At 43.4% G+C, this 27,830-nt stretch overlaps 2 protein-coding genes across 8 annotated transcripts; one reads left to right on the top strand and one right to left on the bottom strand.

Moving 5' to 3' along the window:
• Positions 1–418: 418 nt before the first annotated feature.
• On the bottom strand, positions 419–2,849 carry HARBI1 (harbinger transposase derived 1). The gene is made up of 3 exons (XM_058807639.1): positions 2,666–2,849; positions 1,788–2,519; positions 419–1,207 (listed from the first exon to the last, which is right to left on the bottom strand). Exons 2-3 carry the CDS (start codon positions 2,455–2,457, stop codon positions 831–833), a joined length of 1,047 nt encoding a protein of 348 aa, XP_058663622.1. The 5' UTR covers positions 2,458–2,519; positions 2,666–2,849; the 3' UTR covers positions 419–830.
• A 326-nt stretch (positions 2,850–3,175) lies between these two features.
• ATG13 (autophagy related 13) lies at positions 3,176–27,301 on the top strand. Of its 7 annotated transcripts, XM_058806311.1 has the most exons (19): positions 3,176–3,478; positions 6,741–6,816; positions 9,139–9,220; positions 10,090–10,170; positions 10,795–10,914; positions 11,409–11,455; positions 11,987–12,127; positions 13,164–13,204; positions 13,743–13,839; positions 14,183–14,281; positions 15,009–15,099; positions 17,415–17,513; positions 18,659–18,769; positions 19,877–20,010; positions 21,217–21,334; positions 22,070–22,147; positions 22,432–22,548; positions 23,013–23,141; positions 24,347–27,301. In XM_058806311.1, exons 3-19 carry the CDS (start codon positions 9,152–9,154, stop codon positions 24,422–24,424), a joined length of 1,650 nt encoding a protein of 549 aa, XP_058662294.1. In that variant the 5' UTR covers positions 3,176–3,478; positions 6,741–6,816; positions 9,139–9,151; the 3' UTR covers positions 24,425–27,301. The 7 variants fall into 7 exon arrangements, with proteins under 7 accessions (XP_058662294.1, XP_058662295.1, XP_058662298.1 ...); XM_058806312.1 differs by lacking the exon at positions 6,741–6,816; XM_058806315.1 differs by lacking the exon at positions 14,183–14,281.
• Positions 27,302–27,830: the final 529 nt, after the last annotated feature.

Genomic DNA, 27,830 nt, shown 5'->3' with positions numbered 1-27,830 from the left:
TTGATCTAAGAGGAGAACTTTTGCAATCAGTTCAATCTCTGTGACCCAGTCAGTCCTTGGTGTTTCTTTTACAGCAGCCACCAAGGCAACCAGTTTCCTGCTGCAGGAGCAAACCAGCCTCACCTCCACTAGACCATTTGCTGATGTCTGTCAAGTACCCAACAGAGTCACCACAGCTTAACATCTTCTCCAGCCTGTTTGGGAAAGAAAGAATGTTCAATCCCTCTAGATGTGTACAAGCACTAGTGTGTGCCCAGAAAAATGCCAGACCCCTCCCAGAACACAGCTGCTAGCTTTCAGAGAAATCACTGGAGTATGTGAGATGTGCAAAATGGCAAAATGGTGTTGAGCAAGAATTTATACCTGCAAACAAAAATACAAATGTTTGCTTTGCTGCTCATGAATTCATAGTAGAAAAGAGCTCATGTGGAAATTTAATTTGTGCAAAATACTGTTTAAAAAAATCAATCATAAGTGTTTTGAGTTACACAGTGGAATAGAATTGTTGCTTTGGAAAACAGTGCAAGGTTTACAAATTTTCCATCACTATAAAAGACAATTTCCATAATTTTCCCACCGTTGTCACATTAGTCGTTGTTCTCAAGTGAATGGGGTGCCTGTAAGCATCATGACAGCAAAAATGTCCCAATTAAACTGAATCTCTGGAGAGATTGAGAGCAGTTCGGAAATTTGCCTGAAATGAAGAGAGTATATTTCTTCTCATCTCACATCTGCTTAAGTCTTTACAGGCTTAAAGAAGAGGAAGGGGCATATTTGCTCCAGATAACTTCCCAGATGGAACTGTTAAAAGCCTCCTCTCTGTCACAACATTAGCTAAAATGAGTAAGTAAAAGCTCCTGACGAACACGACAGGCTTCCGAGTCCACTGATTCCATTTGCTCGTATTCTTCCTCTGACTGTTCCATGTGTCCTGTGGCTGGTGCAGACCACACGTCCAGCCCATGCTGCAGGGAGATGTTATGAAGCACGCAGCAGGCCAGAATGATGTGGCTGGACTTCTCTGGAGAATACTGCAGGGTGCCTTTGGAGCCGTCGAGGCAGCGGAACCGTGACCGAATGGTTCTGAAGGTGCGCTCGATGACGTTGTGAGTGGCAGAATGGGCCATGTTGTAGCGATACTCCGCGGGCGTCTCGGGAATGTGCAGAGGGGTCATCAGCCACGTCCGGAGCAAGAAGGAGCTGTCACCTGTGAGCCGTGGAAAGGAGCGGGACAGGTTACACACCTACAGTTGGCCACACATTTCAGCCTGGCTTACTGGTACAGCAGATACAGAATAAGTTCTTCCTCTGGCGAAAAAAGAAGGCACGGAAGAGGTAACTCTGGTTTACAAATGTGACAAAGTAAAGGCATTCAGTTTTACAGAAGAAGATTTTCCACAGAAGGGTTTTAAGAGAATTAATCTACTGCATAAAACAGGGGGAAACAGTTGGACTAGGGCAGTACCTAGAATTAAAAATTGCATAATTCAGCATGGAAAGGTGTAGAATACTGAAAGAAAGCTATTAACAGAATGAATGAGGATTAATACATACAATAATCAGACTGTAAAACAGATAGAAGCTAATGTTCTAAGCTTAGAACACTTAAACACAGAATAGAAGTTAATGTTCTAAGCTTCCAAGATAAGGGTAGTCCAAACTGAGTCATAAATCTCAAAGCAATTTGCAGGAAAGCAATTGAAAGTAAACATATCTCTCGTGCCCAGAGTAAGGAGACAATATATAATTGACTTTCTACTGAAAACAAGGATGAAAAGCTGACTTACCAAGTAGCCAGCCATCTTTATGTAGCTCAGTTTCAAACTGGCTTGTGAGGGCTGCCTGCTCTAACACCGTGCAGTCAGGCAGGCTGCCTGGCCAGTGCGTTTCAGCACTAAGGAGGACTCCTCTGGAATCACACACCATGAGGCAGTTCAGGGAATGGAGACCCTTTCGGTTCACATAGGACAGGTCCTCAGCATTTGGCGCTTTGATTGCCACGTGGGTGCAGTCAACCACCCCCAGCACTCCCGGCATTCCTGCCAGCGCATAAAAGTCATCCTTCAGGGTCTGTACAGTAGCTTCATCTTTAGGAAAGTGAATGAACTGTGAGGCTCTTTCCACCAGTGCCTCGGTTACATTGGCAACACAGCGACTCATCGAGGCTTGGCTAATGCCCATAGCATCCCCCATGCGAGTCTGGAAGGAGCCAGAGGTATAGAAACCCAATGCAGCAAGGATTTGCGTCTCTGGACTGATGGCCCTGGATCGCTGTGTAGGGCGTGAGAGAGTGGCTCCCAGGAGATCCACCAGGTAGCAAATGAACTGTCGGGGAAAGCCGTACGTGGATACTAGATACTCATCCGTGACATCCTCCAGCTTGAAGCGATCCAAAGTCCTGTGTCCGCGGCCATAGAGCAAGAGGTCGCAGTCAAGAACCGCGATAGGTACGGCCATGGCTGAAGGCCAGGGGCGTCCCCTGGGGCTCCCCTCTAACAGGGCTTTCCCAGAGGCTTCACCTGCATAAAGCAAAAGAGGATACTCAGAACAGTTCTTACTGCTGAGCTTATCAGACTCCGTTACCATTTTCCCTTCAGTCATCATCCAGCAAACCTTTTAATTTTTTTTTCTGCTTTTAAATACAAGGGCAGCCAGGTGGACTCACCGCGGAGCCGACACCTCTGCGGGGCGCTGACAGGAATTTACCTCCCGCGGCGGTAAAGCCGTCCCCAGTCACCCTCTCCGGGGCACGGCAGACACGAGCCGCGGGCAGCCTGGCGGGCGGTCTCGCAGCCCCCGCGGGCGCTGCCCTTGCCGGGCGCCCCAGACCCCACGGGCCGCGCGACCTCCGCCGGAGCCGTCCCAGCCCTTACCGGCCGCTCCCAGGCGGTCCCCGCCGGTCCGGCCCCACATTCGCCGCGACAGATTCGCCACAGGCAAGGGGCTACCGGCGGGAGGGGCACCGGGCGCTGCCCCGGTTTTCTAGGCCTGGCGACATCTTGCCTCCCCGGACTGTGGGCTCAGCGCGCCGCGGGCGGGCGGGGAGCGGCGGCCGGCTGCGTGCCGAAAGTGCCGCTGCGGACACTCAGGCACCTCCCTTCTTCCCTCCCTTCCTCCTTCCTTCCTTTCCCCCCCCCCGCCCGCAGCGGATGAAAACAAACAGCGGCGATGGCGACGGTGATGACGGCGGCGCGGCGCAGCCCGCGGCTCTGAGGGCAGCGGCAGCCCCGGCCCGGCCCCCGCCGCCGGCCGCGCATCCCCGCTGACACTCGCGGCGAGACCCCCGGGCCGGGAACGAGGAGGAGAAGGGGCGCCGGCCGGAGCCCCGGAGCCGCTTCGGGGCTTGGAGGCGGCGGTCGCGGCCCCGGGGCCGCGGGGCTCTCCCCGTGCCAGGTCGGGGCGCGGAGGAGGCGCGGCGGCGGAGCGGGCCCCGCACGGGATGAGCCGCCGCGCCGCCAGCACTGCCGGCCCCGCGCAGGTACCGCGGCCCCCGCGGGGCAGGGCTGGAGCTCCGCGAGCCTGCGGGAGGCCCTTCCAGGGGAGGGGGCTGTGATGCGCGTCTTAAACCTTTGGCTGCGGCTTCGCGTCTCCGTTTTACTTTGCTTCGCTGCTCGCGGGGTTCGGTTCCCGACAGCCGCGTGTCGGCTGCGATTCGTTTTCCTAACGACTGGTGGCTGTCAGTGGAGCCTGGGAAAGATGTGGCCCGCTGTAATCTCAGCAGGTGGTCATTTCAAATCAAAATGCTTCACAGCCTGTTGGGAACAGTGGGATCTGAGACCGCACGCTCCATTTTATGGTCTCGTATAGTCTTCCTGTGAGGCGCGAGTTTGTGATGTGCTGGGAAAGAGAAGGGGTTTACAGGTGGTCGTATCTTTCTTTCCTGTGGGAGGTGTGGCTCTCAGGGCACAGTCAGAGTCGTTCCCGTGGATTCAGTGGGAGCAGAGACATCTTCCATGTCAGTGAATAGCTAGAAAAGGGACTCTTTGGACTAAGCCTACAAACTGCCTACTTACAAATCCCAAAAGTGATATGACTAGGCACATACCAAGGGGGAAAAACATGGCAAATTACTGTCTTAGCTGAAAATTAGTTGGCTGTCTAAATAAAGTTTAGAGCATCTCCAAATTATTGCAGGAGTGGCCTGACCTGGAGGACCCTTCCTTCTTGTGGCAAGAAATAAGTCTTTCAGATGAGCCAGGCTGTCTGTAGGAAGGATCATACAGGATCACTTTATTTTGCTTATATGGTATTGTATAATATTAACATTTCTGAACATGGGTTCAAACAATAGTTGAGCAGTGGTGATTGTGTTGGTGATTATAGTGCAGAGTATGTAGAAGCAGATTCTGGTTTAGTCTGTATACTTTGGCTTGACAAACAAACTGAGAGGATGGACCTTTGGACTGATACCATTTTTAGACCTTAGGGAAGTACAGAATGTAACTGCTGGTCAACAGGAATTACTTAATTTTTTTTCTAAGTCAGTGGAGCTGGCTGTGCTGGCTTTAGGTAAGGTATTTACTAAGCTGCGGACTTATTGGTTAAAAAGTGAATCTGTTTCCTGATCAGGAGGAAAAATTACCTCTTTATCAGTCAAGACTTGAGCATATAGTGAACTACAGAGCCTTTGATCGCATCAGAATGTTTATATTATGTGAAACAGTTTTTCTGCTATTGAATTTATTCTATTCTGCTATAGAATTTAATATTTTCTTTTAAAAAAATCCACAAACTTTAAAGAATGAGAATGTCACACCTTCACACTTAGAACTGTTTGCTACTTCTCCCTAGGTTTCTGACTAATCTACTAAGAAGGCAAAATGGAGATTAATTTTAAGTAATTGTAGGATGCTGGAGTTTGACTTGCAGGCTCAGTCTTGAAACAGAGCACTGTGTTTATGAAGATCTTTATATAGTCACTTATTAGTGTGCTCAAAATACCTGCTTGCAGTGAAGCTTCTTGTTCATTGAAGGGAGGACCTGTTCCAGGAGCTCTTAAAAGCTTCAAAAACTTCCATGTGCTTATTGTTTACTGCATGATTCAACGAGGCTTTTCTGGGCTTCTCATAGGGCATTCTTGCAGATTGAATTTGGTCCTGTATTAAAAAAGAAGTTCTGGACGAGTGGTATGGGCAAGGAATGCAGTCTGTGGCGCACAGTCCAGTAACTGGGAACGAAGATCTGGGATGAGAGCTGTCCACAGCCCTCTCCTTACAGCCACATCCACTCTGGTTTCTTCCCTCTTGTCTTTTCAGTTTCACTCTGGCATAAGAACCATGAGTAATTATTTTGTGTTGATGAAGGTCTGGTTGAAAAGAAAGCAAGATAACTTTAAGTTGTAGCAGCCATGGCTCAGAAATATAGGAGTTGATGGAAGCAGCTTTCCCCAGCAGCCATAATAATGCCTGGTGTGTGTCAGGTGCTTCTGCTCCTTTCCTGTTTCTGTAGGTGTCAGAGAGATGCACTGGCTCAATTCCCGTGCATGGAACACGTAATGTAGTTCCGGTGATCCCCGGTGTTGCCGTGCAGCTGCTGTGTGCCGGGTTACAGGTGCCTGCCGCCAGCGGGGCTGCTCTCGGCTGGGAGCACGGCTCGGAGCACGGGGCAGGGCTGGGAGCTCGGAGCAGGGCTGGGAGCTCGGAGCAGGGCTGGGAGCACGGAGCAGGGCTGGGAGCTCGGAGCAGGGCTGGGAGCTCGGAGCAGGGCTGGGAGCTCGGAGCAGGGCTGGGAGCTCGGAGCAGGGCTGGGAGCACGGAGCAGGGCTGGGAGCACGGAGCAGGGCTGGGAGCACGGCGTGCCTGTCGCTGTAGTTCCTCTCGGCTCTGCCGAGGCATTAAGGGGAGGGCTCTTGCAGTTCCTTGCATCACGCGAACAGCGCCATCACCTTATGCTGATGTGTCCTCCTTCTCAGAGAAGGAGGGTATAAATAGCAGTAGCGTGTATAAGGCACAACACTTAGATGTTAAGCTGTTGGATAAAATCTGTCTCAACCTTGGGAGAAGGAATAAGGATTTAGTCAAGAGAGCCACATGAGGCAGTTCTTTGCTGTTTCTGGTCTTTCTGTTCAAGTAAAGTGAAGACAAAGGCATATAAATAAAGGCAACAGTATAAAAACGGGTGTTGAAGGAAGTGGAGACAAAGCAAAAAGCCATATGGAGAAGATGCTTGTTGGATCACTTGTGCTGATATATGTCACACTTGTGCTGATATATATCACACTTGTGCTAGTGAATATATCAGTTTACTTAAGGGATTACCTGGTTGAGGGGAGATCAATCATCTGTATTTTTCTAACCTAGACCAAAAGTTATTGCCCTCTAGTTGTTATTCAGTGTAAAATGAGCCTGTGTTATCCTTGAGTTAAGCATAGGCCTGTGCAGTAGCACTTAACAAAGAGCCGTGCTGGCATTGCAACCTACTGGATGTGAGAAGTTGATTGAGTTTGGTGGAACTCAGTTTAAAGAATTTCCCTCCTCTTCAGGTCAGCTGTGGCAGCTAACCTCAAAGTACCAAAGAATTTTTGTAAAAAACAAGTTTGCTGTAATTCTAGCTCCATCTTAACTCTTACCAAGACTGATTCTAAAGGTGAATACTGTTCTAAGCTTTAGAAGGTCTCAGGCAATCACCAGAGACCCTCCTACAACAATGAGATTATGGCTGTCAGATAAGAGCCTTTAGACATTTCAGGAGCTGAGTTCCAAAGTCCCAGTTTTCCCATGAAATTATTTATTCCTTTCCAGGAAACCTTGCGTGATACTTTCTGCTCTACTTTGGACTCTGGTGGGTTAACTGTTGCTGGCATTTGGAGCTTGAGAGGTAACAGTATGAATCTCCAAATGTTTGATGAATGTTACAGGTAGTTTCAGATCTTCCAGGAAGAATCCCAGTTCTGCTGCAGCAGGGCAGAGCCATGAGGCTCTCATTTTTTTGAATCCTCTGGTGGTTGTTTCTCTCCTCTAGAGATATTTGGGTCATCACAACAAATTCCTGTACTGCACATGGAGCCATGCTGATGGTCATCTTTGTTTCTTTTCCTAACAGACCAGTGAGCCTAACACCTTCCATTAGTTCCCAAGTATCTTGAAATAGTTGATATCAGAAGTTTTTTCCAGCCTCAAAAGGCAAATGTGGGTGTTCTATTTGACAGCTCTCCCACCATATCGGGATATATACTTCCTTGCATCTTTCTGCAGGGGTCACATAGCACTCTTCACATTAAAAGGCAGTATGATTTTTTATTTAGTATTTAAATGTCAGCATTCTCTTTGCTGAGGAAAACATATTTTTTGATGGGGTATTTTGTTGCCTATATTCGCCAGGTTTGTCAGAGATCTCAGATCCCCTCAGCCCCTACAGTGCTGTACTTAATTAAGTCAAAATAATAATAACAGGTTGTTCTTGCTTGGGGTTTTGTTTGTTTGCTTGTTTGGGGGGATTTGTGGTTTTTTTGTAGTGGTACCTGTCTGTACTAAAGGGTTGAGTTTTTTTAATTTTGAGTACTATGTCAAACACTTTAAATGCTGCCTTTTTTTGCACCCCCCACAGTGGAAAGGGTCTGTAATCTCTCTAGTGGAGGTAAATGCAGGGAAAGAAGGGATAACAGTTTCAATTACAAGGTTAAAATATCCAAAGGATAATTTGAAAATGCATCTGATGTTGAATCACTTGTGTTGCTAGTTTTCAAATTATAATTTGTAATGAGAACAGTACAGCTTAAGGAGATGTGGTATGAATGTAGCCTAGGAACTTTCAAATATTCTGTAAGTCCAGCTTTCTTTTTATAGAGTCATTCAGAAAGCAGCACTGTTCTCTATAAAATGCTCTGTAACTTGCAGTACTCTTATCTTGCAGCCCTTTTTGATTGATGCTCCTGAAGCATTGGGCTTTACTGTCATTAATGTGATATTTTAAACAGATGTACTGCATGTGTATGGTCACGAAAGATTCTCTGTTTTCTGTGTGAACAGGGCTATTGGCCCCTTTGCCCTGCAAGCTTCCATTTGCATAAATAGCATACCTTGCAGTAAGTTCAGTCTTTGCCTGATGACTGGACACTGAATAACGTTGTGCACAGCAGCTGCTCGTGCCCCTGACCTCAGCTGGCCGGCATTCCTGCGAGGAGCAGCGCGTTCCGTAAATACAAATACGGGATGGCTGACAAGCTGCCTCAGGCTGATTAGCTGTCCCAGAACTGCAGCGGGGCTAAGAGGGAATTCATGCTTTGAAGGCTTCCAAGCAAAAGCTACAGTGAGTGCTGCTAATTAAGGCGTTCCTCCCCAGTGGTCTCTATATGATTATTAACTTATATGTGAAGAAACTGAGAGACAGAAGAATTGTGATTTATCCCAGCCATGTGACATGATGGTGACAAAAATAGGATTAGTGCCTTGCCCTGCCCTGCTTCAGATGCTATGCAAGTTCATTGTGTTCCTAGAAACAATTGTATTTTGAAAAACAAGGCAGTGTCAATGTGAAAGCTAAGTATGTATTATCAGAGCTTTCAAGAGAACTGAACAGATGATTTTGGTCTATTTCTTGACAAAAATTTGTCTTTTCAGTTGGTTGTAGATAAATTTTGTACCTGTATAATTTTACTTCAAGTACGATTTATTGAAAGTAAATAAGCAGCGTAGCCTGTTCCAGCAGTGGTTTATTATATAGATTTCTGCTGAAATACTATTCTAAGAATTTCAAGCTCAAGATAACAATTTGTCTTGGTTTTGACCAGTGCTGATAGCTGAAGATACATTATTTCTGAAGCAGAGACCTCCATGTCTGATGGTTAGCTTGGCATAGAATGCAGTCATTGTGGTGTTGGGGTGTTCTGGTTTTTTTGTTTGTTTGTTTTGCTTTTTAAAATTAAGGTAGCAAAATTGAAGAACTTGTACTGAGTTTTAATTGTGAGCATTCTTTGTTTTTTTTTAATTTTTTGATCTTTGCACTGACCACATAAACTATCAATATGCATTTACACCGCACACTCACATCCCAAAGTTTTTAGCGTGTTTGGATTTTGACAGTTAGAGCACTTTGGTATTTATCATTTCTTTTGAGATGGCCTCTAATGGCAAAAATATTTTGAAATCTAAACAGAAAGCTTGAAGAAGACTTCATTCCCAGACCTGTGCTATATTTCAGATTGCCATATGCAATGGACACTGATCTCAGTTCCCAGGACAGGAAGGACCTGGACAAGTTCATCAAATTTTTTGCTTTAAAGGTAATTTTTCTTCTTTGGACAAATGCCTCTTCTTCCTTGTTTAAAAAATGCCACAAAACAAATTATGTACTTGGTGTGGCTAGAGTAACAAGATTGAGGTTTGGGTTTGTTGTTTGTTTTGTTTTGTTTTGTTTTGTTTTGCTGAAGAACAAAGCAAGAAGAGCTGATGTCAAATTTAAGAGATTCCTGAGAAAAACTAGAAAAACATTTTCCCCTTTCTTCTACCCTCAAATCCTCTTCCATCCTCCAGAAACATCCTGCTTTAGAATCAGCTGTAGGCACTTCACACCTCTGTCAGCTTTGGGTTTCTAGCAGCATGTCTAACCACCAGCTTTTAAGTAGTTTATCTGCTGGACTCCACTCTTTCAGCCTATCTAAATTTTTATATTGCATCCAAAAACAATAATACCAGAATCTTCTTTTGAATGATGTTGATATGTAATTATAAAATTTGGCCTCACTTCATACATAGGTGCAAGTAGATAATCTGACAATGGCTTTGGTCTAAATGTACAGGCTCGTTTGTCTTTAGTTTAGTTGTCATGGCCTGGGATATTTTTGTAAATTTTTCCTGAATTTTCTATTGAAAACTGCAAATCCTGATTGCAAAATTGACTTTGTCTCTTAGTGTTGTTACAGAGAAAGGTCAGCCTAAAATGATTTTTCTTCTGAAATACATTTGCCTATTACATGTAATAACTTAAAGTTATTAGAACTGAAGAACAGTGTAGCAAACTCTACTTCTCTACGTCCTGGTCAGCCCTTTCATCTTTTTCACTTGCAGCTTGTGTAGCTCAGGCTCTGAACTGAGGCTCAGAGCTGGTGCTGAGCCCAGAACATCACTAAGTATCCTTTTATTTCTGTTCCAGACAGTACAAGTAATTGTCCAGGCCCGACTTGGAGAGAAAATCTGTACCCGCTCATCATCCTCCCCAACAGGTTCTGACTGGGTAAGGTCTTATTTTTAAAGCCACTCCATAACTCTGTGTGTGTGCTGAGAACACCATGTGATTATTACAGTCTTGTGCAGACAATAATAATTATTCACAGAGTAGGTACTATACGTAGTTACGTTGGTGATGTTGCAGGGGGTTGGTGGTTGTTCACATGCAGCAAATCACTCTGGACTCTTACAGGCTGATGAGGAGAAAGAGAAATAATGCCTCTCAGCAGCTCCTGTCAGCTAAGGCACATTTCCAAGATCTCCTTGGGGGTGGGGTGATGAGTTCTTATCTGTCAGAAGTTTGCTACTCTGCAATTCAGGACATTTTAGTATTTGGCTTTATTAAAATTGAAAAGACTCAGGATACTCTGTGGATGAAGATAGGACTGAAGCGAGGGAAAAGGAGTATATTTTTTATAGCAGGAATAAGAAAAACGTTTGAATTAGCAGCCAAGGGAATCTTTGTAAATATGAAAAGCTTGAACCCAGCTGGGAATTTTCTGTTTCATAAATATTTCAGTGGACACTGACCTAGTATGTTATATATGGGTCTGTGAGCCTGTCTGAAATGTACCATCACACAGTTTTTCAAAGAAATAAAAAAAATGGAACCATCTCTTTGATTCTGCAGTTCAATTTGGCAATCAAAGATATACCAGAGGTTACTCATGAAGCAAAGAAAGCCCTGGCAGGACAGCTGCCTGCTGTTGGACGGTCTATGTGCGTGGAGATTTCTCTCAAAACCTCAGAGGTGAGAACTGAGTCAAAACAGATGCCCCCTTTTTTTGTTTGTGGGGTTTTCTGCCTGAATCTTAAGCCAACTATGAGAGCTCCTGCCCTTTAATCCAAGACAATGTGAGAATATCTGAATTTTATTAAGTTAGGTGATATGCTAATGAAATGAAATTTATTGTTTAACAGAAGCAATTCACTGCAAAAATCTGAGGCCAAACACACAAATGACAGAGCAGAAAAATCTAAATTTTTAAAGAAAATTAAATTCTTAAATTTTAAGAAACTACTTTCTTAGCCCATGAAGAACTTAGGCATTCTGAAGAAGGTATTCCCTCAGGTGATACAATTGTGCAGGGACACTTCCAGTGCACCTTTTTCTATTGCATCACAAGAAAGTGGGAGCCAGGAGACAAACTATTGAGAGGTGTGGTCACTTCTGATCACTGATGAGATTTGAACAGGTCTGTATTCTGAAATGAGTCTTTGTTTGCCATCTTTTGTCTGATCCAGGGGGACTCCATGGAGCTGGAAATTTGGTGTCTGGAAATGAATGAAAAGTAAGTGCGTTCTTTGTGTTTGTAGTTCTTAGCTGATGCAGTGGGCACATGTGGTTAATCCATGAGCACATACTGGCTGTGTGGCCAGGGGCACTCCAGAGGGAACTCTTCTCTTTGTCTAGAGCAGCAGTCAGTCTCTTTAAACACCAGTGTCAAGAATGAAAACTAGTAATTTAATTCCTTCTTCATTCTTCCATTACAACTGGTAGGTTTCCTCAGATACAAGAATTCATAGTCTCAGTAATGACAAGTGTTTTTCATATTGAAAAGGTGTCTCTGTTTAGTAGGAGGCTGCATGGCATGTTTCAGCAATTTCTTCTACAGCAGGTGACTAGATTGAAGCAGGATGCTTAGCTGGTTGGTCAGTACAGGTAGCCACACTGGAGCTTTATTTATCATTTTGGCAATAAAATTAAACAACTGGCCCAGAGTAATTTGTATTTTAAATAAAATAATCAAAAGCAATTGCAAACCAAAACCAAACAAAAGCAGCTTAGTTGTGGACTAATTTTTTTCCTTTGTGTTCTCTAGGTGTGACAAAGAAATCAAAGTTTCATACACTGTATACAACAGGCTGTCTCTATTGCTGAAGTCTTTGCTTGCTATAACCAGAGTAACTCCAGCCTACAGACTCTCTAGGAAACAAGGCCATGAATATGTAATATTGTACAGGTAAAGCAAAAATTTCCCATTTGAAATGCAAACAGAAGAGACTAGACTTGCACAGTGTAGCTGCAAATGTAGTTAAAAAGGGATGAGCAATAATAAAATCAAATTATTTTTATAGAAGTACTACTGATCAGTGACAGAAGATGACTTTGGTCTGTGTATCACCTTTACTTGAGCCATTGAAAGAAAAGCTAAACATAGGCTGTGAAGTGTTTGCCTGCCACGTTAGGAAGAGTAAAAAAATTCTACAAATGCAATCCCTTAAATTGCTTATTAGCATCCAGTTGTTTGGTGTCTGGCTTTTGTTTGATAAATGGCTCTCTACATTGCACATAACTGCAGTGTGTACTTTTGCAGCATAGATTCAGACTCTCCTGTTACTCCATTTTAAAGATGCATCCTCAATTCCACGTCCTGTAGTTTTTGCAGTTTACTCATCCAAATACTGGGTTCAACTCTGTTTAGCCTGTGAGTCTGACTGGTTTGTAGTTCATAGTTGTCTTCCAAACTGTTTTTGGCTCTGAGAAAAGTCTTTGACATGTTTTCATAGCTAATTTACATGATTGTAAATTTCAGGCTTGTTATCATTTGCACAGCTGAAAACTCAAATTCCAGCCATTTTCACTTTTTTGCCTTCATTGCTGACTTGGCATGTACTTAAGAGCAACTCTTACAGCACAGTTAACCTCTTATGTTGTGTGATGAGCATCAGCTTTTAGACTCAGACCTATCTGTGAAGTTTGTATCACATTACATTTTTGCTCTAAACTGTAGACTTAACCACAGAGGCTTAAAAAAGTTAAAGAGAAATTCCTGATTGGACTACCATTTTCTCTTTCTCCTTCATTTTACATGACCTGTTCTTGTGGAGCAGCTGTAAGGTTTTTTGAGATGGGCATTCCAGCCATTTATTTTGGAGTTTTTTTTCCTGAAGAGTAGTTCCAGCCTTCCAACTCCCAAAATTAAGTAAGAAATAAGGATATTTATAGCATTATGTCCCAACTGGATCTAACAGCTTTTCTTTTTCCTTTTCCTTCAGGATATATTTTGGTGAAGTCCAGCTGAGTGGCTTGGGAGAAGGTAAGATTAGACAACACACAAACAAGAGCAGAACTGTGTTTCATTCTGACTGCCTTTTGGTTGCTATTGCCAAGTGTCATAGGGAAAATTATTCTGAGGCTTACATATGCTTTTTGTCTGGCTCTGCCAGTGCAGCCTTGTGTCACAAGGGGACAAGTACAATGGTGGTACTTGGACAAAGTCTCGGGCCACTGCCATTTTGACTCTAGTGATACAGAACTGAAATAAGGATACGGAATTGTGTTGATAAGGGGCAGGACTGGTAAAGGAAATCATGATCTACTAAGGAACAAGAAGCACTTCAGAACAATATTTTAGACCAAGAAGCCAGGAAGCAACATCAGAAGTCTTGCAAGTGAAGCTTACCAGCAAGGCATCCTAGTGCTGCTGTTTTGTTATGGGTTCTATGTGTGTTTTTGGGGTTCACATTGCAAGAGATAATGGTAACACTACTTAAATAAGATAATGTAAACTCAGAATAAAAAAGTGTGGCACATAAATAATCAGTGAAACTGAGAACTATTCCTTAACTTTACAGGTTTCCAGACAGTCCGTGTTGGGACAGTGGGTACCCCAGTGGGCACCATCACTTTGTCTTGTGCCTACAGAATCAACCTTGCTTTCATGTCAACCAGGTGAGAAAATGTGATCATGCCATAAACTGTTTTACAATAATTTACTGTTAAACCCCTCATGTTCTGAGCCCCCAAATCTTTCCCTTCTGCTTATCCCTTCCTGCTGAGATTCTCTTTCATGAAGAACGCTCTCTCTCTTGCTTAAGCTTGCAGCAAGGGGAGTATTTGGGTAGCCCTGAGCCAGGCTCTAGAACTTCAAATTGTTGATGCATGCCTGGAGTCACAGGACTAAATTGTAAAGATAGTCTGATCCCAATAGACACAAGGGTTTTCTGTGAGGGCACCATGAATTGGGAAGAGTAGAGAGAAAAAGCCAGTAACACCATTGCTTGTTGCCTTGCAGGCAGTTTGAGAGGACCCCTCCTATCATGGGGATTATAATTGATCACTTTGTGGACCGTCCCTATCCCAGCTCTTCACCCATGCATCCCTGCAATTACAGGTGAGGAAATACTGAGTTGAAGTCATGGGCCATGGTAAAGGCATCTATTATGCCCAAATACAGAGCCTTTTCCAATCTTTGTTGATAGCATGGGAAGGGACACTGGAGAATTAGTGTCAGTCAATTGGCACAGTTAAACATGTGATGAAGGGTGACATTTTTCTCCTCACATCGAGATGGCTGAGTGCAGCAAGCCCCAGTATTTTCCCAAATTCTTCACAGAAGCACTTGGACGCAAAGGATGTTTAATCTTGGCTGCCTTCAGGAATTTGAAAGCGTAATGGTTAATCGTGATGCAGAACTACATGTCTACATGCATCCCTGGATATTTCCACTGGGGGAAGATCAGTTTAATTTCTCTTTGGAGATGAGAGGTTTGCCTTCTCTAAAATGAATGTGAGGGCATTCAGGTTTGGACCAGTGGTGTTGTTTGACAATGGTTGTGTAAACACCAAAGCCAGCAGCACTACCTTGTATAAGAAAAGCAGTAGTTAGATACACCTGTTATTTTACATGGGGTAGAAGACAAACATCTGAGGAAAACTCATGTTTTCCCACTTTGTTTTCCTCAGATCTGGTAAGCAGATGAGAGCCCTTCATAATTCTCCTTTCAACTACACCCAAATACTCTCAACCTCCCTGCAGTGTTTGTCCCACTGTGTTTTACTATTTGTTTGTTTTAAGGGATATTTCTGGTTAGAAAACTTGTTTTTTCTTGCTGCTTTAGAGCTGGTGAAGACAATGGTGCAGTATACCCCTCAGTAGAAGATTCCCAAGAAGTGTGTACCACATCTTTTTCCACCTCTCCTCCATCTCAGGTAAGAGAAACCAGGCTCTTTTTACTTCTGGATAGAGCAATTGCTGTAAGAATAGTTTGCATATTCCTACATCAGCTGTTGTGCAAACAGAAATCCTCCTGCTGCTAATTAAAATTTAATGTGTGGGTTATTTATGTCATTACACTCTTGAGTAAAATCTATTGAAATTAGATACTAATTTCAACAAAATTCCAAAGGCCTAGAAAGACTGAATTACTGAGGATTCGAAGAGCCTATTTCTGTAGCTGGGTTGCGCTGTGCTTGAAGAGGACAGCAGTGTGCTTACACATTTACACATTTGCATACCAATACTGCAAGAGGAGGAATTCAAGACATTGATGCCAGGCAGCTTAAGTAGGAGTAAGAGACTGACATAGAGAGACACTGAAATACCAGGAAAATGCTAGAGAAAGACAGAAAAAAGACAAAAGCTGTATTTATAGGACCATTAAAATTTTTTGGGGCAGCAGGAATAAGTATTGGCAAAAAAAAATTGCCCATGCAAATTGCATTTAAGTTTCAATTTTAAAATAAATAGCTAATGGTTTCCTTTTGAGTATAAAACCCCAGAAACTCCCAAGTTCTTTTACTGTCTTACATATGTGATTCCACAGTTCTGTATTTTGAAGAGTTGCAGTTGTCTATTGCGTTAAATATTCAGGATTGCCCTGCCTTGTTGTCCAGCCAAGCAGATGGCTCTACTGACCTTTAAAGACAATCCAAAGACTCTAAATCTCTTTCACTGTCAATGTGAAACATAGAATGAAGTATAATTGGAATGCTGTTCCAAAAGGAAAGAATTTGCTAGGGGTCTTTCTGCTGCTTCAGAGGAATTAATATGCCTGGTTTAGCAGAATGTATTCTCCTGTATGAACAAGCTAGAAATGAGCTTCTCTTAGGAAGCATTTCTGTGCCAAAGTGATTTCAGGTGACCAGGCATCAGGCAATGTTGAACTAATTAGTCAGTACTCACGGTAAGTCTGATAGAATAGAGCTTTTCTTATTCTGCAATACACAGTTCAGGAAATTAGTTTGTGGCTGAGTTGTGTCCTAAAGTGGGGTAAATAAAGATTTCATGAGGAAATTTCCACTGGCTTGCTCGTGCCAGTGTTACTTAACAGGAGCAGTGTATGTAACTACATTGAAGTTGACATTTCCACAGGGGTCATGAAGCTTTACTGTCACTGAGGGGGGAAAAGCTTGATGAAACCACTTGAACCTTGAGGATTCACATAAAGTATAAGCCTACATTCTTGCTTTTTCTGTGGCTCATAGTTGCTATATGTAAAGCAACTGCCAGTCTTTGTTACCACGGTTAGAATTGTAAGGCTGCCTTGGCTGAGTGGACTTTAAATTAAAAGGGAAAGAAGTAGTTATGTTTTTCTCCAGCTTTCTACATGTCCTGTGCAGGTTAATGACTGGGAAAATACTAGGAACTGTGTGATTTTGTAGGCAAATTGTATGAATCTCTGCCTGCCTTCTCGGTAAAAGTGAGGCCTGACCTGTGTGATACAAGGAAATAGTTGTCACCTTCTTTGTGAGCTTGTATGTCTACATATGTGTGTTGTGAAGCTGCCCAAAATTCAGGAGAGTCTGGCCATGGGTAATATTCAGAAATGAAGCTGAAGCTTTCCTCAAAATGAAAACCATTGCTAGGAAAGTGACTGTGGGAGGAGGTATGGGACTGAACCAGGTTTGGTTTGCCCTTTGTGCATTAGCACCCTCTGTGAAACTGTACTCTGGAGTTTTGCTCCTGTTGATGGAGCTCCCACTTCACATCAGTGTGTTTGAATTGCACTGTAGTCTGGGTCACCTTCATTCTCAGGGTGCAGCACAGACCTGCCAAAATAGAATCCCTCAGAAAGCTGGAGGATAGAAAGTATGGATGGATGGATGGAGAGTGCTGAAATACAAGTAATTTGTAAATTTAAAAAAAAAAAAAAAGTACTTTACTTTTTCTGGTATCTGCTCAGCTTTCTAGCTAATTCGCTGGTACCGATTATAATTAACTGTGGAACAGAGTCTCTGGCAGTTACTTTCTGTCAGGGTTTACTGGAGTCTAAAATATTACCTGTGTTCAGTGGTTCACTCAGATTGAAAAACAGTCAATTCTTTACAAAATGAATGTGCTTCTGGCAATACTGAGATTTCTGCTCTCTGTGTAGGTGTGGCTGCTGCAGCCAAAACCTCTTCACTAGCATTCAGTTCATCCAACTCTTCATAATTCCTCTCTGAAGTCCTTCTCTCTCTCTTTCTCTCTCCCCCCTCATTCTCTCTTTTCCTTGTTTCCTCTGTTTGTCTGTGTCTATGCACAGTGTGTTTTTACTGTCACAAAGGCACATTTTCAGACCCCTCCTCCTGTGGTGACGGACACCTTGAAGGTCCCAGTGATGGGGCTGGCCTTTTCACATCAAGTGAGTTGTCAATAGCATATGCTGTACATCTTCAGAATACAAGTTATATCAGGACAAAATGAATACAGGAAAATACAAATTTGACAATGTGAAGTGTTTGTTGTGCATGGGAAGGACTGGTGAACCCATAATGAGCCAGACACTTTACTGAGACTGGCATCTTAAATGCCTTTGCAGATGAAGGTCTCCTAAAGACAGGACAGGCATCCCTAAAAACACAACAGCTGTCAAGGATTGTTAGTGAAAGACACTAGGAAGGCACAATTCTGACTGTTTTCTGTTGAGAGCCAGTGTCCCTAGAACCTGTATAGCCATTAGAGCTCCACTCAGCTGAACTAGCCTCATGTGAATCAAAGTGCTGTTCCTCATTTTGATCCCTGTAAAGAACATCAGCTTTGGAGCTGCTGGAGCTCACACTGAGCTCTGGAAGTAACACTCCTCTTGAGGTCAGGCAAGTCTAAAAAGGAAAGTTGTATCTAACCTGACTGGGTAGATTTCTGCCTGGGATGTATAAGGAATTTCTCCTGGGTTTCACTGCTTCCAACACTTAATTCCTAAAGCAATCTCACAAGGGTTAGCTCCCCAGTTCTCTTTACCTGGCACATTTATGAGACCATGTATTCTTTCACTGAACAGGTGACCTATTTGAACAGGCCTGGAAGATAAGCTGTTTTAATTTTGCAATGGAAGTAGGTTCAAAGAGTTGATAATGAAGTTGTTTTGGGATTAAAAAATATTAAATATTATCTCTTCAGTAAGTTCACGATGGCATTCATGTAACCCGCTACTCCAATATTTGAAGGAGGCCTGTAGAGCAGAGCTTCCCTGAGACTGGATGTCAGCCATACCTTGCACAGCCTCCTCCTACATGTGTACGAAGCCAATCTTGTTTTCCTGTCAAGGCTCAGACTTAGTCCCCTGTACTACTGTCAAGTAGTCCTCATAGCAGTAAGAATTTTTTAGAACAATAACCTACATTATTGATTCCAGTGAAAATCTAGCATCCTTCTGCCAGCCTGAAATGCTGTGGCTCTGACTTTTCCTGTTCCTTCTTCAGTGACTGGTGATTATTCAGGCTGTGGGGCATTCCCCTTCCCTTTCCTCTCTCCTCTTCCTTTGCCCTTGTTTTTTCTCTTCTTCCTTAGCTTTCCAGCTCACGTCTTTCCTATCAGCCTGCTGCCCTGGGAGTTGGATCAGCTGACATGGGGTATCCTGTACTCTTTGCTGGTGGTTTGAATGCTGCACACCCTCACCAGGTATTTGTAGAGAGTAGAACCAGCGTGGCTGGTATTGCAACCATTTGTGTCACTTGTACACCTGAGAGAGACATTGAAACTAGTGCTTGCATTGGTGTCCTGTCTGTCAGGGATGGAAAGAATATAAAGTAAACACAGAGAAAGCACAACTTCCACAGGAGTTGGGAATCGGCTCCTCAGCATCCCTGACGTTACTGGGGTATGGGGTCATGTGGAAAAACTATGCCAAGAGAGCAGGCACCAGACCTGTTTGCCTGCACCAGCTTGTCACTGATGCCAAACGTTGCCTGTCTTACAGAGCTGCTGCCCCTGTAGCTGTCCAAGCACAGTTCTGTAGGTTAGGCATAGAATACACTGGCAGTTCATATTGACATACTTACATTGGTGCATCAGAAAAATAAGTCAAGTTGACAGAAGTCTTTTTCTGCTTGTGATATTGATGTTGCACCAGTTTTGCTGACACAAATGTTAATAAAATAAAATAAAATAATTTCAGTTGGAGTGGTCTTACAGTCAGCATCTAATCCAACATCCAATTCAGGGCTGGCCAAGTTAAAGCCTGGTATTAAGGCAATTGTCCAAATGCCTCTTAAAACTGGCAGCTTGGGCATGGACCACCTCTCTAGGAAGAGAACACTGTTCCAGTTTATGACCACCCTCTCTCCAAATGTCCAGCCTCCCCTGGAGCAGCTTCAAACCACTCCCATGCATCTTATCACTGCATCCCAGGGAGAAGAGAGCAGCACCTCCCTCTCCACTTTCCCTTCTCTTGAAGGTGTAGGAGCAATGGGCTTGTAGCAAGGGGGTGTAAGGTTTTTTTCCCTCCATTCCTTCCCATGAAGCCGAGGACTTATGGCCAGAGAACTCTGCAGTGTAAAACAGGCCTGAAGTGGACAGTAGAGTAGAAAGGGAGTAAAAAGTGAGTTTGTATTGTGATAATACACTCCTACATGACATCTTTCTGAGGCTTACAGGGGCTAGAGCCCAATCATATGCCAAAACCCCCACAACTTATGCCCAGTATAATGGAAATCTACTCTTTATTGCACTGCGGTTTTGGTTTGATTTTGAGATTTCTTAACTTGACTGTTTCTTTCTATATCTCAGCTGATTGGTCCAGGCAAAGAAGGGGGAGTTCCCCCAGTTCCTAGCCAGCCAGCACATGGCACTCAAGCTGACCAAGAGAGGATGTGCACCCCACTGGAGGGAGTCCATTACTCAGCAGCTACTCCTTCTAGCAGGTGGGTGGGTTTTAGATGATCCACTACTTCTACTAACCCACTTATAAGCCTATTAAGATAAAACTTTTTGTCTCCCCTTTTTATTTATTGTTTGTAGCATAACTATTGTCTTTTCATTCCTCAAATCAACTTGCAGATTTCTCTGATTGGGGCTTTTTCAGCCTTACTCCAAACAATGATCTTGCGCATCTATTTAAACCTCCCAGTCTATGCAATATTCTTCTTCTATGTAGTATATCTTCTTCTATATCAACTTTATTATTGATTTTATAGTTTTTTCAATCTTTCTGCTGCTTTTGCTGATTGTAAAACAAGATGCAGTAAGTTCAAAAATGAGTCTTAAATTCTCTAGACTTAATGTGCATTGTTACCAAAGCCAATTGTAGTTACCATAAATCTGTTCACCATTTTAGTAAGAAACTTTAGGCAGAAAGTTATTTAAAAGGAAACAATGCAACCTCAAACTGTCCTAAATCAACTCCCTCACATCTAATTAAATCCTTCTGGTAATATTTATTTCTTGAGAAATCTCTCTTGGGGTCACATAGTTGTGAGTCACAGAGGTTTTGCTCTGGGAAAACCAAAACTCACTTTCCGGGGTATACTTGAATGGTAATCCTCTTCAGTCCTTTCTAGGTAATCCTCTTTCCATGGGACAAAACTTTTTTTTGTTGTTGTTGTTTTAAAGTTCTAAATACCTGTGGTAGGAAAAAACACAAAACAATAGGTCATGGAAGTAATATAGCTAATAGCTATGGAGTGAATTAATCATACTGGGAGTGGCTGTTGTCATGTACCAGATCTGCTGCATTTGTGAACTGAGTGACAGATATAATGGGAGATCTCTCACCTCCTGAGAGATCTGTGAGTACCGTGTTACTGAAAAATAGTAGTAATGAACCTGTGGACACACACAAGTTAAAAGCTCATTTCCCAGAAGAAAAGCCTATTTCAGCAACTTTATATTCAACTAAATAGTTTTTGTACATCTTTAAACAAAAACCTGATTGCACAAGTGTCCACTTTCCTTTTGTGCTCCTGACTGAGGAGGAAGGTATGGTACAACAACAGATTTCTGTTGTCCTTCTTCTGTTGTCCTTCTTCTGTCTTCTAGGAGTAAACCAAGAAAAATGAAGGAGTCTCATAAAAAACCTTATTTATCTACCCTGTGTCAGAAGGCACTAATTATGTATTTTCCTCCCCCAGTGAGGATACAGAAACAGTATCCAACAGCAGTGAAGGAAAGTGTGGCTCCCCACATGACCTTTTGGAGACCATCTTTATCCGGAAGGTGGGAGCTTTTGTCAACAAACCCATTAACCAGGTAACAGGCAGTAGATCTTCTCAGAGAGCACCATAATACCTTTCTTTTCCCATCTGTTCATACATAGAGGAGCAAAAAGCACCCCAATGCCAGGGCAACCTCAGAGACTCACAGAGTGCATATTTCTGCCTGCTGCATTTCCCTACGTTTGCCAAGGTGTATTTTGTTTTTCATAAAATCCTTTTGGGATGTGACAGCCATTGACCTCGCTCCACTTTTAGGGTGCAGAACAGCACCCTATTTGAGAATAGAAGACTTGATACTCCACTTGGATCTCACAATGATCTGCAAATACCACAGATCCATAAACTAGGAAAGCTGATAGCAAGCCTCCCTTCCTTGAAGGAACATGCAGTAGACCAGTTCATCACTAGAAGCAAGCATTGAAGTTGAGCTAGGGCAGCTTAGAGATTTGCTTGGTTCGTAGGGCTGCAGTTGTAGGCCTTTTGGATGAAGAAATGAGAATTGTTTCAATTTGTAGCAGTTCATTAATCCTTGCCTATATTATACAAGATATGTATAGAAGCAATCCCATCTCAAGATATATATCTGCATTAGGTCAACAGAGTATCATCTTTGGATTTCATGCCTTTTAAATGAGGTTGTCAGCCTCCTGCCTAACTGCTGACGTGATTTTGGGCCGTTTTCAGCTGGCCTGACAAAGACATTCAGTATCTTTTTTGTGCCCGGTAAGCAGAGCATCTTAGTGAAATTCTGTTTGCTAAATCTCCTCAGGTGACCATGGCCAACTTAGACATTCCTTTTGCCATGTTTGCTCCCAAGAATGTTGAGCTGGAAGATAACGACCCCATGGTAAGACTCTTCCAGAGGTATATGTGCCTTCTCAGCATCCCTTATGCAAACATCCATGCTATTCTCTGCCTTGAATACACTTTGGTTTTGGACAAAATAACTAGTTATTCAGATTTGTTTGCTTTCAAGAAGTCTCCTGTGTTGAATCTTGGGCTCTGTAGACATGCAAATAACAGCATGTGTTTGCTGCCCCTGCTCTAGTTAATGTAACTGTCCCACATTGCCAAAGCACACACAGACATGACTGTAAGATCAGTACTCACCATCTTTGATTTCTTGGGCAGGTCAATCCTCCTGAATCCCCAGAAACGGAATCTCCTCTACACGGCAGCTTACACTCAGAGGGCTCCAGTGGCAGCAGCACAGGGAACACCCACGATGACTTCGTTATGGTCGACTTTGTAAGTGCCCCCATCAGAGCTCTTAAACTGCACCTTAGGTGGGCTTCACGTGCTAGTGTGATGGCAAATGATGTCAGAGTATTTTCAGTGGGAGTGGTAAAGACACATCATTCACAGTACCACACTCTAGTGTGTGACAGTCCCAGAACTGCCAAGGACACTGGTACCAGGCATCAACCGCTACAAATTAAATACCATTTCAGTTCTCTACTAACATCTGGGCTTGGCATCCTCTCTCTTAGCATCTAGAGGAGCTAGATTCCAAAGATATGTTCTCTTCCAACTGCTCAAGTGCTATTGTGATATCAAGTGCTATTGGCTGTTCCTCAGTTATTTCATATGCATTACTGCAGCAAATTATAATGCCAAGATGTTTACTGATAGCAGGTAACAACTTTACCTGAGATTGTAACAAAAGGGAAGCCAGTATCTCTGGGAATTAACAGCAGTGTCTTTGATTGTAGAAACCAGCATTTTCAAAAGATGACATTCTTCCAATGGACCTGGGGACATTTTACCGTGAATTTCAGAACCCCCCTCAACTCAGCAGCCTCTCCATTGACATTGGAGCACAGTCCATGGCAGAGGATTTGGTATGGAATCCTGAAATTTCTGTTTGTGGAAATCATATGTACTTTATAATGCTCTCCCTATTCCTTGTTTGAAAAAAGTATCTTCATAGAATTGTAGAATAGTTTGGGTTGGAAGGAACCAAGGTCATCTAGACCAGCCCCCCTGCAATGAGCAGGGATATGTTCAACTAAATCAGGTTGCTCAGCCCCATCTAACCTGGCCATGTTTATTTCCATGGATGGGGCATCCACCACTTCTCTGGGCAGCCTGTTACAATTTTTCACCAGCTCCATAAAAAAATTCTCTCTTATCTAGTGTGAATCTAATCTCTTTCAATTTAAAATCATTGTCCCTTGTCCTATCACAACAGCCCCTGCTAAAAAGTCTGTTCCCATTATTCTTAAATATCTCCTTTTAGTACTGAAAAGCCAAAATAAGGTCTCCTCAGAGCATTCTCATCTTCAGGCTGAATCACTCCAAGTCCTCAGCCTTATCTTAACAGGAGAGGTGCTCCGGCCCTCTGATCATTTTTGTGGCCCTCCTCTGGACCCACTCTAACAGGCCCCATGTCTTTCCTATACTTTTCAGAAGATAGAGGTTTTTTCCCTATACTTTTCAGAAGGAAGGCCATCACTAATATTTTCCAAATAAATGCAGATTTGTTTCTGGTACACCTGAGTCTCTGAAACCAGTGTGTCTAGAAGCTGAAGGCTGCTGCAGCATGCTTGGTCACTGAAACTCCCCAAACTAATCCTGCCTCTGGGTGTCTCACTTGGTGGCAAACCAGGCCTGACTTTGCATCCTGAAAAGAGTTGGAGTTCTGATGTGGCTGGTGAGTCACATCTGGACGGGCGCTCTCTTAGGCTCTCTGGCATTGTGCCATACTGTGGAGAAAAATGAAAACCAGAGAGCAGAAAGTGACTTGATGAAGGCAATGATTCGAGTGGGTTATTGTGCTGCAGCTGGTGGGGATTGCACAAGGTGAGGCCTCAGTGCACCTCCAGTTCCTGCAGAACAAACAGGCTCTGGGCAGAGTGCCCTGCTCAGGGTCACTTCCTGGATGCTGCCAGAGGGCTCCTGCTTTTGTGCACGTAGAAAGGTGAGCCCAGAGCATTGGTGAGGGATTGCATGACTGAGAAAGATTTTTTTTTTTTCCTAGTGTGTTTAAAATTTCCTTCTGTCTGCTGTGAATGAACCCTGATCTGCATTTTTCCTTACCTTCCAGGACTCGTTACCAGAGAAGCTGGCAGTCCATGAGAAAAATGTCAAAGAATTTGATGCTTTTGTGGAAACCTTGCAGTGAAGCTGTTTCCCAGTTCTGCTGCAGCAATTCTTTCTCCCCAAGGCATCCTGGAGATGACATCAACAGATATCTCTATTGCCCCTCCTCTGCCTTTTGTTCACATTGACTAGTTCCCTCCATCAAGTGAGCTTTCTTTTCTCTCTTCAATGACAGACACAGCTCAGCTGCTGGTTCTCCTCAACTTTTCCACCACATAGTTCTGGACTGCTTTTCCTGCTCGCTCACAGTCAGTTTTAAGACTTCAGTAGGGACACAGGAAGTCAAACCTCAGTGTATGGAAACTTACTTTCTCTTCAGTCTGTGTTCTGTATGGAGGGGCGTTATGGAAAGTTGCCATATGCTTCCTCCAAGGGTCCTATGGTGTAAGTTTCCTACGTAGAGCTTCTTGCTAACAGACTTTTACCTGCAGTCTCTGATCCTGTTAGAGCATAGAAAGCTTTGGCTTATTTCCAGGGTCTGTGAGTTCAGCAAATTCAACTGTTTGAAGTCCATTCCACAGAACTGGGCATTTCATCCTGACTTCAGAGTGCGTGCTTGGAGCACAGGGAGAGACGTCAGCTTTGGGACCTGCATAATCCAAGTTACCTTTGTTTACCTGCTTCTAAGGAATTGGGTCTCTACACTGTGCAAGACCCTCTGTTAGGTGGCTGATAAGCAGGAGTGAAACTTCAGGAATGCTTTCCACATTTCCTTCCCGAGTGCACTGACACTCGGCCATGCTGAGTTTAACAGTGTTGACTGTTGGCAAGCCTGCACGTAGCAGCTGTGATGATGCTGAATTCATAGTCTCTGCTTTTGAAACATAACTGTAAATACTAGGAATCCTATTTCTTTAGGGTTATGTAACTAGGAGTCTTAGTCCAAGATTTTTTCCTCTAATCCCTGCAAACCTTCCTGCTTTATGGTTAATAGATGATCTTAAGAATTAAAAAATATTTATTGCTTTTAAAGAAACCTATATTTAAAAGATGTTCTGTTTTCATGTTATAGTGCAGGTCATTCTGTCCTGATCACTGCAGAGAGCAAGTGTGCCATGGAACCCTAGCCATTGAGGCTAGTCTCTCTTTGCAAGAAAATATCAAAGATATTTATTTTCTAAGACCGACTTAATTAATATTATACTCTGTTTAGGGGACTGTGTGTCCATTACATCCAGCCAGGGCTCACTGATAAAATGAAATGCACACATCAGTGGAATGGAGTGGCAGGGACTTGGTAAAAAGCTGTTTTCTGATAGGCATGGATGAATTTGTAGTGTTGTTTGGCCATTCAGAAAGCAGCTTCTTTAAAGAAGCACACTTTTTTGGGAAGCTTATGGTACTTTTTAATCCGCTGTCTTTTGAGTAGCTGAAATTTTATTTTTGTAATAATCCAGCCACTGACAGTGTGAGTGGCTGGAATTGCTCTGTGGGTGATTTGGCTGTTGCATGTCTTCTGCCTCATGTAAGGATGGGAGGAGAAACAGTGACACTAAACAGAAACTTGGATAAGGTGGGGTTTCTTGTGGTTCTCTCTCTTCCTGCCCCGTGTAACTAGAGTGTGCAACTGCAAGACCCCTTACTGTCCAAAACCACTTCTTTTCCCCCTAGTTTCTTATAAGTGGAATTGTGTTTCTTGAGGACTAAGAAACCATCTTCATTTCCTCAGAGTGGCTGAGTAACCAGCCTTCTAGTTGGTGCAATGTGGCAGCTTCAGCTTAGCTGCATTCTTCATTGGAAGAGATTGCCTGCAGCTGATGAGGGAACCCCAGCTCCACTCTGGGACACTATTTCTGTGTCACTGCTGGAGCAAGGAGCCAAATTCACAGCAGCTTACTTTAAGGCCAGAGCAAAGCGATGCTTTGAAGTTTATGAGAATTTTTGTTGAGAGATGTGTTTGGTGGGAGGCCTTGTAAGTTCTAAAACTCCAGGTAAGAGCTTCATTGAAGGAAAATTACCCACCAGAACCTTTTTATTTTACTCAACTGATTCAACTTCTTAGCAACCTCACATGGAAATTGCTTTGTCCATGCAAAGATGCAGAAACATTTAAGAAAGGTTCCAAGATGAAACAGTTTGTAACAGGACTTCAGTTACACAGGCTGTAACAAATACTTGTTATCCATCCAAAAGCCACCTTGTTTCACAAGTGGGAAGGGTCACAGAAGGGTGCAGAACAAGGAAATAATGGATCAACTGCCTCTCACCTGTGCTCAGGAAGTTGGTCTGCCACTTCGTAGGAAGTAGTTTGTAGACAGGTGGTTGTGAACTTTAGTCTCCAAAGTGATACAATCTGGGCTGCAGAGCAGCAGACAGGAGGCAAAGGGCTGGTTCATACCATATGAATAGAGAATAGTTGAGGTTAAAGTTCATCTAGCCAGCACTCCTGCTGTGCTCTTCTGCTGACAAGCTGTGGAGCTGGCAGGGAGCACTGCCATTCTTGTTAACCCCACCCAGGAGGTCAGGGCTTGTACTTGTGCCCCTTTATTGTGGGAGTTCCTAACATGGCTACAGCTCTCACATCTCATAAGGCAAAATGGCACTGTGGCACATTTCCACCTCTTCAAAAGGCTGGAAAATTGCCTATATAAGCTGCTAGTGTTGAGCTGGACGGCCACAGCAATAAGAGAGCCTCCAGGGCTGAGTTACCTGCCTCTTCTCTGGACAGTCTTCAGTTTTAACACATGGTTGCTACATCTAGGCCCTGAGTTCCCTGACCACTGCACAAATGCTCTGCTGCTGTGGCCTGCCACAGATTGTATTATGAAGGCTGTTTATTTCAGCAGCTCTCTGCTCTGCTGAATATTAAGGACAGTATCTATGTAGCTGCTGATTTACAGATACTATGGGTGGAGGGGAAGGTTCCTCAAGTGTATTATTTTGGAAAGTCTCTGGTGTACTTCAAGTATTCAAAGAATTTCCAATAAAACTTTTGTGTAAGCAGCACTCTCCATTTTTCTGTGTACCAACAGGTCTGGGACAGTCCCATGCTCATACTTGTTTTCCTCCAGGAAAAAGGAGGGTCAGGGGCCTCTCAGTGAATGCAGGACAGAGCAAGTTGCTGCCTCTGTGAGAGGGCAGAATGGACTGGTGCATTATAGTTGGAGAGGTCAGTGGGATCTTGCTGAGATCAACCTACTGGAAGAACAGTGAGGGACAGACAGAACAGGTGCCTGGAGGTGGGAGGAACAGTCATAGGGTGTTTGACCCTGCTGACCTCACCATGAATTGGGAAACAAATATTAACTTATCTCCAGAGGAAAGGGGTGGGAAAAGGCAGAAAAATTTACCAGAAAATTTGCATTGTACATGGTTGCTACATACTTTAAGAAGCATAGGAGTGTTTTGAGTTGACAGGAGAGATAGCAGAGACTAATAAAATACAGAAAGAATAACCAAACTTAACAGCTGTATTCTAGTATTGGTAA

The sequence above is a fragment of the Ammospiza caudacuta genome, chromosome 6 (assembly GCF_027887145.1).
Source record: "Ammospiza caudacuta isolate bAmmCau1 chromosome 6, bAmmCau1.pri, whole genome shotgun sequence".
NCBI lineage: Eukaryota > Metazoa > Chordata > Aves > Passeriformes > Passerellidae > Ammospiza > Ammospiza caudacuta.
Note: the sequence above shows the minus strand (reverse complement) of the source record. Positions and strands in the feature narration are given on the sequence as shown.